General features: G+C 34.3%; 1 protein-coding gene across 1 annotated transcript in view; it reads right to left on the bottom strand.

The window, feature by feature from the left end:
• Positions 1 to 5,418: 5,418 nt before the first annotated feature.
• Positions 5,419 to 13,613, bottom strand: part of ZC3HAV1 (zinc finger CCCH-type containing, antiviral 1) — a 118,844-nt gene continuing 110,649 nt past the window's right edge. The window contains exons 12-14 of the mRNA XM_044679009.1: positions 11,741 to 11,871; positions 11,014 to 11,150; positions 5,419 to 6,969 (exon numbers count right to left, since the gene is read on the bottom strand). Coding sequence (XP_044534944.1) covers positions 6,710 to 6,969; positions 11,014 to 11,150; positions 11,741 to 11,871 — 528 coding nt within the window. The 3' untranslated portion in view covers positions 5,419 to 6,709. The remainder of the gene's footprint in view (positions 6,970 to 11,013; positions 11,151 to 11,740; positions 11,872 to 13,613) is intronic.

Here is a 13,613-nt window from a genome sequence, read left to right as displayed (position 1 = left end):
CCACTACAACATCTAGCTGCCCCCAATATAGCAATATAATTGTCTTTTCTTTGTTTTGGTCCTAAGGTCGATTTTTAACATAATAAGGCAAAGGAACATTTTAAATATTTATTTTTATTGGAATCTTTTGTTCTTATATCACCTTACTTTCTGAGTATATTCCTCCTCCTCCTTCTTTACCTGAAACGATCCAATCTTTATATGACAAAGTTTATAAAAAGAAAAGAAAAAAGTCAGTTGAGCAACATTAACAATATGACATAATATGCAATATTCCACCCCTATTGTCTTTCAACCTCTGCAAAGAGGGAGGGAAGGCAAATTTTCTCAACTCTTCCCTGGAGTTTTCCCTTTTTTAATTCTTTCTATTACATTGTTATAACCATGGTGTATATGTGTCTCTGATTCTTCTTAAGTCACTGTATCAGTTGATGTGTCTTCTCATGCTTGTCAGAAGTCTTCCCACTCTTCATTTCTTAAAGGCACAATAGTTCTTCATTCATTACATTCATGCATGCATGTATCCATCACAATTTGTCATGCCATTCCCTGATGGATGAGTACCTGCTTTGTTTTTAGTCCTTTGCTACAAAAAAATGCTGGGTGTTATTTTAAATGATCACCACATACTCTTGGCAGAGAGGCAGCACACCACAGCTGATGGCTAGACCTGGGATCAGGAGAACTGACTCATAGAACAGGTTCATAGCCTGCCTTTGGCATTCATCTGTAGTGTGACCTTGGACAAGTGGACATAGTTCCTCTCAGCCTTAGTTTCTTTATCTGTAAAATATCTCTAGTACCTACTAGTTGTTCTGAGATTCAAATGTGATACCACATATAATGAACTTTGCAAACTTTAAATCCAAGTATTATTATTGTTGTACAGTACCATGATGGAATAATTTTTTAGAATTTCTTTAAATTTTTTTACTGATATATTTTTATTTTATATCACCTTAATTTTTAAATATATCCTTCCCTCTTATAAGGTTTTTAAACAAATGAGGAAAATAAGCATTTCAGCAAAAATACTCAACATATTTACTGTATGATAGGATGTATAATAATACTCTACATCCTTAATCCCTCCCTTCTGCAAAGGGAGGAGGGAGGCACATTTTATTAATCCTTCTACAGAGCTAAGTTTGATCATTATAATTACACAATATTCAAGGTTCTCCCATTTAAATCATTGCAGTTATTGTGTATGTATTTTCTTGGTCCTGCTCATTGTTCATATAAAACTTCTCTGAATTCTTCATATTTGCCATTACTTACAAGGGCAGTAATAGTTCACTAATCTTTTCTAGTAATTTGAAAGCTATTCAATCACCACCCCCACCTCCATCTTCAACCCTCCCTATTTATTGGTTCCTTAAATATGCCCATCTCCCCATCTTTAAACCTTTAGTAGACCCCAAATCCCCTCAAGTTATCCTCTTTTCAAACCCCTATATGTTTGCATCCATGTTCTCTTCTCTGATCACTCCTTAATTCTTTGTAATCTAGTAAAAAACCTCATCACTAAGCTGCAACTGCTTTCTACAAATCATCAGCAAACTCTTAATGGACAAATCTGGTGTTCTTTTCTCAAACCTCCTCTTTCAGCCATTGACACCTTTTCTTCCCTGTTGCTGCTTTTTAAATTGGTGACATCACTTCTCCTCCTACCTATATGGCTGCTCCCTTCTCAGTCTCCTTTGCTGGTTAAATTTATATCTTTATCAAGCCCCAATCTAAAGCTGTGGACCCTCATCTCTTTCCTATCCACACTCACTGCCTTGGTTATCTCATCAGCCCCTATGGGTTTAATTATAATCTCTATGACAATGGTTCCCAAACTTTTTTGGCTTGCCGCCCCCTTTCCAGAAAAAAATGTTACTTAGCGCCCCTGGAAATTAATTTTTTTTTTTATTTTAATAGCAATTAATAGGAAAGATAAATACACTTGTGGCCATCACCTCTTCCCTGGATTGCTGCAGCACCCACCAGGGGGCGGTGGTGCCCACTTTGGGAATCACTGCTCTATGAGATGATAGATTTCTTTATTCCTCACACCAACCACCTCCCACCCCCAATGAATCCCATATCACCAAGTGCCCATTGGACATACCAAACAGAATGTTTCAGAGATGTCTCAACCTCAGTATGCCCAAAACACAACTCGTTGTCTTTTCCCCAAAACACTCCTCTCTTCCAATATTTTCTAGTCTTACAGGTTTATAACTTTGGAATTGTTCTCAACTTTTCACTCTCTTACATTTTACACATGTAACAATTTTTAGATCTTGTTGTTTCTACCTCCACAACATTTCTCCCATAAGAACCCTCTTTGGAACACACCCAGCTACTATCATTAACTCAGGTCCTCAGCAGCTCTTATCTAGATTATTTCAACAACTTCCTCATTATTCTCCCTTGCTTCATCTCTCTCTACTACAGTTCATCCTTCACAGAGTTGCTAAAATGATTTTCTTCAAATATAGTTCTATCCATATTATTCCCTTTGCACACACACACACAAAATTCTTATAGCTCCCTATTGTCTCTAGGAAAAAATTTAAATTCTTGTTTTTAGCATTTTAAGACCTTGATAACCTGACCCTAAACTGTCTTTTTAGCTTCATTGTGCATTCTTTCCTTCCAGCATCCTGCAGTCCAGGCAAACTATCCTCTCTGTTCATCACATATGAGATCCCATCTTCCTTTTTTATTCCTTTGCACTGGCTATTCAACAGGCTTGGAATATACTTTCTCTTCACCTGTCTCCTACTGTCTCTCTTCTTTCAAAATTCAGTTCAAGCACCATTTTCTACACAAAGCTTTTCTTGATTTCCATAGCCAATAGCCCTCCTCCTTTAACTACCTAGTATTTTAAGTATTTTGTACTTATGTTATTGACATCAATTCTGAGAATAAGGACTATTCTTTGTATTTTCTATTCCTGGTGCCTAGGACTGTCTGATATATAGAGGAGATGCTTAATAGATGCTCATTTATTACACTGCTTTCATATATCACAATTTTCTTAGCTATTTCCCAACTCTTTGTTTCCAACTTTTTGCTGTCAACAAGTGATGCAAAAGCTATTTTTGAGCACATAAAGCCTTTCTTTTCATTTTAAACTTCTTTTAGGAAGTTATCCAACAGTGATTTTGGGGTCAAAACAATGGAGATATATATAGGAAATTTTTTTAGTGTTATTTCTAATTGCTTTCCAGAATGGTTGGACCAATTCTTTGCTTCAGCAAACATATTGATGTCCGTTTCCCCCCCACCCCTCCAACATAGATTAGCCCCATTTTTTGTTATTTTGCCAATATCCTAGATGTAAAGGTGATGCATCAGAATTGTTTTTAGTTGTTTTTCTCTAATTATGTGTGTTTTGGAGCAATCTTTCTTATTCTTAATAGTTTCCAATTCTTTTCAATATTTTACTGGCTTTTTGTCCAATATATCAGTAATATACTATATATCTTTGGTATTGAAGCCTTATCAGAGATATTTAAGGGAAATATTTCTTTTTCCCCAGAAAATCCTTTTCTTTTTTCATTCTAACTGCACTGATTGTTTTCTTGAAAGTTTTTAAGTTTCATGTAATAGGGATTATCTATTTTTGTGTGTGTGTGATCAATTCTATCCCTTGTTTGGTAAAGAATTTTCTCCTCTAGCTATGCATATAATTTTGAGTTTATTGTAGTAGGTAATACAGGATGTTGACTCTATCAATAATATTAAAATAGGTCTTTAATACTTAAGCTTTGTTGGGGAGGTTAAAACATTAATGGCCATTGTATGTTCTCAAAGGCTTTTTAATAATGACATTAATGATGATAACTAAAAATTATATATAGTACTTACTATGTGCCAACTACTATGCTAAGTGCTTTTCAAATATTATCTAATTTAATCCTCATAAAAACCCTGGGAGATAGGTGCTATTATTCTCATTTAAAAAATGAGAAAACTGAAGAGATTATGTGACTTGTCCTGGGTCACAAAGCTAGTGGATGTCTGAGGTTGGATTTAAATTGCGTCTATTCAGTCTATAATAAAACCCAAAGAACCCAACTTTTGTGACAAAAACCCACTATTTGACAAAAACTGCTGGGAAAATTGGAAAACAATATGGGAGAGATTGGGTCTAGATCAACATCACATACTCTAGTATAAAGAAGGAAACTAGAAGTAAATTAGGTGAGCACAGAATAGTATACTTGTCAGATCTCTGGGAAAGGAAAGATTTTAAAACCAAGCAAGAATTAGAAAAAATTACAAAATGTAAAATAAATAATTTTGACTACATTAAACTAAAAAGGTTTTGTGCAAACAAAACCAATGCAACCAAAATTAAAGGGGAAGCAACAAATTGGTAAAAAATCTTTATAACAAAAAACTCAAAGGTCTAATTATTCAAATATATAAGGAGCTAAATCAATTGTAGAAAAAAAAATCTAGCCATTCCCCAATTGATAAATGGGCAAGGGACATGAAGAGGCAATTTTCAGATAAAGAAATCAAAACTATCAACAAATACATGAAAAAGTGTTCTAAATCTCTAATAATGAGAGAAATGCAAATCAAAACAACTCTGAGGTATTACCTGAAACCTAGAAGATTAACTAACATGACAGCAAAGGAAAGTGGTGAATGTTGGAGGGGATGTGGCAAAATTGGGGCATTGCTGGTGGAGTTGTGAATTGATCCAACCATTCTGAATGGTAATTTGGAACTATGCTCAAAGAGTTTTAAATGACTATCTGCTTTTTGATCCAGCCATAGCACTGCTTGGTTTATACCCCAAAGAGATAATAAAGAAAAAGACTTGTATAAAAATATTTATAGCCGTGCTATTTGTGGTGGCAAAAAATTGGAAAAATGAGGGTATGCCCTTCAATTGGGGAATGGCTGAACAAATTGTTGTATCTGTTGGTGATGGAATACTATTGCGCTCAAAGGAATAAAGAACTGAAGGAATTCTACGTGAACTGGAATGACCTCCAGGAACTAATGCAGAGTGAAAGGAGCAGAAAGAGGAGAACATTATACAGAGACTGATACACTGTGGTATAATCGAACATAACGGACTTCTCTACTAGCAGCGATGCAAGGATCCAGAGCAAGTCTGAGGGACTTAGAAAGAAAATTAGCCACATTCAGAGGAAGAACTGTGGGAGGAGAAACACAGAAGAAAAACAGCTGCTTGAACACATAGGCTGATGGGGATATTATTGAGGATGTAGACGCTAAATGATAACTCTAGCCCAACTATGAATAATATGGAATTAAGTCTTAATGATACATATAAAACCCAGTGGAATTGTGCGTCAGCTACGGAGGGGTAGTGGTGAGAAAGAACATGAAACATGTAACTATGAGAAAATATTCAAAATAAAACAAATAAAACAAAATAAATTGCAAAATAAATACAGTCATGTTGTTCAAAGTAGTTTTTGATATGAGTACGCTAACCAATTTCCTAATATTTGGACCCATCTTTATATCTCTAGTAAAAATCCAATTTGATCACAATGAGTAATTTTTTAGATATTGCTATGATTCATTTTTGCTAGGATTTTATCTAAAAATTTTATACTCATATTCATTAGTGACATTACTATATACTCTTTTTTCTTGGCTTTATCCTCTGGTTTAATATTATAACTATATTGCTGTCTAATAAAAAATTGAAAAATGTTTCTATTTCTTAATTTTCAAGGATAATTTCTGAAGTTTGACTAATGACTATGTTTTAGATGTTTAAAAGTCATCTAATCAAATTCCCTCTTGAAAATTCATGTATAGATGACTTGTTTTTATCTATTTGCCTCCTATGCCCACCATTTACTGAATTCTTCCTTTCAGTCTTTTTAAAGTATGGATCTATCATTATTATAGATTTGAAGTTTGGGGGCTACTGGTAAATCCAATCCCCATTACAGATCAGTACAGAATCTCCATTTCTGACCTGGGTTAGTTCACCCTCCATAACAACCTAGAAATCCCTGCCCATTACTCTCAGGGGCGCACATTTTAAAGCCAAACTCAGTGCCAATACCTAACCATTCTCTATCCTCAGCCTCCCCGTAGCAAAGATATGAGTTCACTACCATGCTTGGCTCCTATCTCTTATTTTCAGTAATAACCTTTTGCTGCAATCTTTTCGAAGAAATTTTCCATTATTTTTCCTGATTATTTATCTCCCTTTCCAACACATTCTGAATTTTATTTTCTGATTCACAGATTTAAATTTTAATGTGTCATGTATATAGAAGTTATAACTATTCATTTACAATAGCACATTTAATAAAAATCATTCTCAGAATTTGAAACCTTGGGATCTCAGCACTAAGGCTGGAATATCTCGGGGATAAAACACATCAGACTATATGTCTATATCTCAACTGCTATTCTAACATTTTCCAAATTATTTTAAATTGACTTTAACATAGGCACAAATTAGCCCCATACAGTATATATTAGGGACGTAGTGCTGCAATGGTTATCAGACAACCATGCCAATAACAATAGACATGGTGTTGCTGTTGAAAATACTGAAAATCATATTAACCAAAGACTTGGGAGCAGATGCTCTGTACCCGATAATTGGGCTTGGGCATAAAGTTTCATCATTATTCTAGACACCTTGGTTCTAAAGAACAGAATCATTTCATTATCTGGAGTATGATCGTGTTTCTTTTCCTTCCTAGCTAATGCTACAGGATTTATCAATATCGGTATATTCAATGATATACTCTGGGTAAATCTGACATGGATCAAAAATGACAAAAATGGAGGGATTGTTTATATTGTCCACAATGGTAAGCTCTGGAGGGCGGTGAGTGGAGGGCTCTTTTCCTTCAGCAACTATTCCGACCAAGACTTGGGCTACGAACATAATCTTCTTTTTGGAACTGCTTTTATGATTGTTGTGGGAAGAGCTGGCATCCTTTGCAAAGTAAATACCTAGGAATGACCAGAAGAAAACAAGGATGAGGGAGATTTTGGAAAGGAGAGTTTTCACACATGGCAACTTGGTGGATTCAGTCCACAAAGTTTCCATACAACCTGAAATCACATTCATCATTACCACTGGTGTTCAAATGATATTTTAATACATTTTAATTTGATTCATTTAATCCACAGTTTAAAAACCACTTCCACACCTATTATCTTATTTGAGTCTCACTAGAAATATTATACCCAAGGCAAAGCAAGTCAACAAGCATTTTTTTAGAACCTTTCATCTTAGAGTCAATACTGTGTATTAGTTCCAAGGAAGAAGATTAAGAAAGGTTGGGCAATGGGAGTTAAGTGACTTGCCCAGGGTCATACAGCCAGGACCTAACCTACCTACTGAGCTGCCCCCTCAACAAGCATTTATTAAGAGTCTACCATAGGGACATCTAGGTGGCTCAGTAGATAAGAGTGGCAAAGCCTAGAGATAGGAGCCTATTATAGGTCAAGTGTTGGGTGGTCATAGTGGAAGAATCAAAGAAAAAAACTCAGTAAAATGGCAGATTGCAAACAATTACATATAACCAAGAAAGACAGGAATAGTTGGAAATAACAAACAGAGGAAAGACAATAATTAGCACTAATGGAAGGCTTCTTAGAAGTGAATTTTAGCTGACACCTGAGCTAGAGAAGTGAGGAATGAGAGATGGAAAGGGAGAGCATCTTAGGGATGGGGGATAGTCAAGGAAAATCCCTGGAGTGGGGAAATGAAGGGTCAACAACAAGGAAGTTGGTTTTACTGGATAACATTTTAATCTATTTTAGCAGATTTACTTATTTATACCAGTACACAAAATGATGGAAATAGTACTGAACTAGGAGTTGGGGTTAGAGATCTGGGTTCCAGTCCCTATTCTGTTATCTGTATGATCACCAATCAATTAAACAAAGAGTAAACATTTTTTAAATGCCTAAAGTTTATGAGGCATCACACTAGGCACTAAGGATATAGTCCCTGTCTTTAAGGAACAAACATTTTATCATGAGACAATATGTACTTAAGTAAGTACGGAAAAAATAAATTCAGGTATCCCTTCCACATTGTGGGAGTTTGGAGTACAAAACCCATGTAAAATGTTTTAGCCTTCTCTTTTTACCAGAGTAGAAATTTGAATTTTTTTCTTTTATGCAGTGTTTATAAAACCTTATTATAAAATATGGGCTAAATTTGGTCATAGGCTATATGTAGGCCAATTTTAATTTAAAAACTGCATGAAAAACAAATATGTAAATATAAAAATTTAATGAAATAATTTTTTAAAAAATAAAAAGAGATTAATATGGAAAATTCAGCATGGTAAGATCATAAAAGTATTATATCTAAATAAATAATATAAATATAATATAATACATAAGAAATAAATATAAAAAAACTTAATGAAATAAATTTCAAGAGAATAATACTGAACATATGGCATATTAAGAGCATAATAGTGTATATATACATATATATGTTAAATGAATCTAAACATAAATAATATAAATATAAAAAAAAATTAATGAAATAAATTTCAAAAGAATAATACTGAAAATATGGCATGGCAAGAGCATAATAATATATACACATATAGAAATATTAAATGAATATAAAATAAATAATATAAATGTAAAATATGAAAAAATTTTAATGAAATAAATTTTAAGAGAATATAAAAAAATTTTAATGAAATAGATTTCAAGAGAATAATACTGAAAATGCAGCCCGGCAAGAGCATGAAAGCATATTAAAAATAAATATAAAATAAGTAATATAAATAAATATAAATATAAAATATGAAAAATTGTAATGGAATAAATTCCAAGAGAATAATACTGAAAATATAGCATGGTAAGAATATAATAGTACAGACATAAATAAATTCCAAATAAATATATAAATAAATAATATAAATATAAAGTAAATACAAAAAAATTTAATGAAGTAAATTTCAAGAGAATATAGTTTTTTAATGAAATAAATTTCAAGAGAATACTGAAAATATAGCATGAGAGCATAATAGTATATGTAAATATTAAATATAAAAATACATAAATATAAAAATGAAATTTTTAATGAAATAAATTTCAAGAGAATATAATAAATTTTCAGTGAAATAAATTTAAAGAGAATAATGCTGAAAATACAGCATGGTAAAAGCATAATAATATATATGCATATAAATAAAATAAATATGAAACAAATTTTAATGAAATAAATATCAAGAGAATAATACTGAAACTATAGCATGGTAAGATCATAATAGTATATATATTTTATGCATTTATGAGTTGTGGAATTTTTAAAGTATTTACATTTCTAGTTATTGTGTGTCATTTGATGACTTTCACATTCTTTTTGAAAACTTTAACTTTTTACTTAGTTTAACTTTTAAAAAGAAATTATGTATACTTATGGTATTAAAAATATGTTGATATCAGACAATACTATTTGTCGTTTTATGCATTTCTGAGTTTCTAAACTTTTTCTGTGTTGTCTGCTTGCCTTGTTGTATATCATTGGCTTCTGCAAAACTCCCCTATGTTTCCATTTCTTTTCTCAAGCCAACCCATGCTATATTGAAACTCCATTGGGAAAGTTGCCATGTGGAAGAGACACCTGTACAAGGTGAATTAGCCCTTGTTGGTGGGGGAAAGGAGAGGAATTCATTCTAGGTAAGAGGCCGATCAAGGACAAAGACAGGGAGGGGAAAGATGTATATAAGAAATGACAAAAAAGGCTAATTTTTCTGGATCCCAGAGTTCAAAGTAGAGGTCTGGTCTTGAAGGGTTTTGCAGGCTAACCAGAGGGACTGCTATTGGATCATTAAAAACAAGTGGGAGGGGAGCAGCTGGGTAGCTCAGTGGATTGAGAGCCAGACCTAGAGACAGGAGGTCCTAGGTTCAAATCTGGCCTCAGACACTTCCCAGCTGGGTGACCCTGGGCAAGTCACTTGACCCCCATTGCCTACCCTTACCACTCTTCTGCCTTGGAACCAATACACTGTATTGACTCCAAGACAGAAGGTAAGAGTTTAAAAAACAAAACAACCGGGAGGCTTTGCAGCTCATTGGATAAGGGGAAGGCTCTCCAATGAAGGAAAATTGTTAGGCACTGTATGGAGGAGAGAAATCTGGGGCAGGGAGAATAAGAGAAACATATTGTTCTAATAAATGATGGAGCCATATATTGGGGCATTTGTTTTTGAGGTTAAAAAAAATTACTTAATGAGAGGTAGTGGAATGGCTAGATGAATAAAAAAATTATTCTTAAAAATTAAATTTAAAATATAAATTAAAAAAATTAAAATAACTTTTTAAGAGGAAAGCATTTTATTTTTATTAATAATTTTTAAAATAGTATTTTTATATTTTATTTTATTACTCACATTATATTTCATATTCATTAAAACAAAACAACCAAAATAAATAATTAAATGATTGGGAGTGATTGGAATAAATAATAAAAGTAAATAAGTAATAAAAATCTTTACTTAATTTGTATACATAAGGATTAGGTGGCTCAGTGGGTAGAGTGCATGGCCTGGGGTCAGGAAGACTCATCTTCCTAAGTTCAAATTGTGTCTCAGACTCTTACTAGCTGTGTGACCCTGGGCATGTCACGTTAACTCTCAGAGAAAGAAAGCTATGCTCTCAGGTCCTCTCTCTGACACAAACGGGTCACTGGAATCCGCCTTGCCTGGGACAATTCAAAGATTATAAATTAAAGAACATGGCAGGATGGTCAGCTAGGTTGCGCAGAAAACAGAGTGCTGAGCCCGGAGTCAAGACGAACTTAAACGGAGTTTCAATCCAGCTTCAGACACTCACTACCTGTGGGAGCCGCTCTGCCTCCCGTTTTCTCATCTTTAAAACGGGAATCACAACAGCACTTCCCTCCCAGGGTTATTGCGGGAATAAAATGGGGAAAATAGACATAAAGCACTTTGTCGACATGTCCGTGCTAGACAGATATCAGCTATTATTTTCACCAAGATTTACACAGATCGGACAAACCTTTCCCATATTTTGCTTCCTGAAGTGACTGGTAACTGTAGTCAAAATTGAAAGTGCAAATTGAACTCATCCTGGTAGGGTCTGCTGCATGAAATAATATCTTTTCCTCTCCCTTGCTCAACATCATCCTCTTCTTCCTAAAGGGAAAAAGGTGAGACCTAGCGTGAAGCCGGGATCTGGCATCTCTAGGTCCTGCTCTCAATCTACTGAGCCCCGCCCCCACCTCTCCCCCTCCCCCCATTCTAATATTTAACTGGGCGTTAAGCTTCCTTTTAATCAATTCACCGACAGACACTGGGTTTAGAGCCCAAACAGAAGTTTGGAAAACTTATTGGAAATGAATTTTGCACAGTGGGGGAAAAACTGGCCAGAGACACCCATTTGTAGGGGATCTGCGTTGCCAAGCACATCGGCCTCTAGGGAGGAAGCATGGCTCTTGGAGGTCTCCATCTGGTGTTTATTTTGAGCGCCTCGGCCTCTAGGGGGCGCCAGAGAGATAAGAGCACAAAAACCCGCCTTAGAAAGCCAGGATAGGCGGAGGTCAAGGACTGGGGAAGCCCGGCCAAGTCACGTGGCCCATCTGTAAACCGGAAGGAATAATGGCATCCAGCGCCCAAGGTGGTGGTGAGGGCCAAGTGAGAAGAATAATGGCAGAGAGCTTGGCCCAGGCCCCCCACCCCCTACTTGTGGCCGATTATTCATGCAAGCATTTCCCTGGGCTACAAACCTCTGAAATTCATTCCAGAGCTTTGGGTTCTGATTCCTCATTATCTTCTGAACTTCAAAATTTTTCATAGTACTTTTAAAGCGGAACTCGATGACAACATATTCATTAGACATTCTACTGACCTCCAACAACTTAAAAGAAAAAGGAAAAAAAAAGAGCGGGTAGGAAAGTATTCTGGCAAGATAGTCGGGCAACAGTTAAAGGAACTGAGGCTTCTTATATATTCCTCAAACATACTGAAGGGAAGAAAAATAAGCTAAAATAAAGAAAAACACAACCTCACTCCACCCCCCCCCCCATTTATTTCTTTTATTGCTTTCTAATATTTTATCTAATATCAATAGTATCACTCTTCGTTATGATTTTGGCATAGCATGATAAATTTTAGGCAGTTGGGGGCATCACTTTGGCACCAGGCCTAGAGGTGGGAGGTCCTGGGTTTAAATGTGATCTCAGACACTGTGGAAATGTCCCTTAACCCCCATTGCAAGACCTTATGGCTCTTCTGCCTTGGAACCAATATACATTGTATGGATTCTAAGACCGAAAATGATTTTTTTTATAATTTATTTCTTTAGAATATGTATATTTAAAAATGTATAAATATAAATTAAACGAAATAATAAAACTAAAATGAAATAAATAGTAAAATAATAAAATTAAAATTAAAAAATTTAAAATATATATTCTAAATAAATAAAATTTAAAATATATATTCTAAATAACTGATTTTTAAAAAACCATTACCTTACATCTTAGAATCAATACTATGTATTTGTTCTAAGGCAGAAGAGCAGTAAGGGCTAGGCAATGGGGGTTAAGAGATTTGCCCATCAGCTAGTGTCTGAGGCTAGATTTGAACCAGGACCTCCCATCTCTAGGCCTGGCTCTCAAGCCACTGAGCCACCCAGCTGCCCCCCTAGAATATTTTACCATGGTTACATGATTCATTTTCCCTCCCTCCCTTTTTTCCCTCCCAGAGCTAATAAGCAATTCCAATGGATTATATATGTATTATGGGTGATGATTTTTAAAAAAATTTTAGGCAGTTTCATTTTTAATCTTTTTAAATTTCTGGATTAAATTTTTAATCTTTTTAAATTTCTGGATTAAATTTACTTGCTGTTAATAGTGCATTGTTAGAACATAAATTTTATTAAATTCTGTGATTTTTTTTGTTTATTAGAGAATTTGATCAGTTTGCATTTAGCGTTTCAAATGCTAGATTCGTATTTCATAATTCTATTGCAAGATGAATATATTTTATTTTTCTTATTAACCAAAACACAATTAAGAAATACTTTGAATAAACATCTTGTCTTATGTTAATAGCCATGTAGCATTCTTAATTCAAGTTTCCTATTTGTTCATATCAGGAATTTTATCTTGAAATTCCTTTCTTCCCTTCTCTTTCTCCTTTTCCTCTCTATTTCCTTAAAACACTCTTTTAAAATGTGTAATAATCCAGTCAATAAAATATTCTATGGGTTCTTACATTTTACTTGCTGGTGGTTATCCTGACCCGAACAGGAGGAATTGTCTATTAGTCTAAAAAACTTGACTGTAGTTGAAAGGGAACACGCCTAGGAAGAGCATATGTCTCACTGTAATCTTTTCCAACTCCTGAGTTTTTCTTAAATATCACTTTCCAAAAAGTATACTGAATTGTTGTGGGTAACAACTGTAGGTTTGTGGCCTTTGTATCTTACTTGTATATGTTGTATTCTAGTTTCTTTAAATGTCTACTGTCCTCCCTGAAAAGTCTGCTATGATCTGGACTTTCATTCCTTGGTAAGTGATTCTTTCAGCAGGTTGAAGTATTTTTTCTTTTTCTTTTTCTTTTTTTTTTGTTTAACTTTGTCATGCATACCTA

This window comes from Gracilinanus agilis, chromosome 5 (assembly GCF_016433145.1).
Source record: "Gracilinanus agilis isolate LMUSP501 chromosome 5, AgileGrace, whole genome shotgun sequence".
NCBI lineage: Eukaryota > Metazoa > Chordata > Mammalia > Didelphimorphia > Didelphidae > Gracilinanus > Gracilinanus agilis.
Note: the sequence above shows the minus strand (reverse complement) of the source record. Positions and strands in the feature narration are given on the sequence as shown.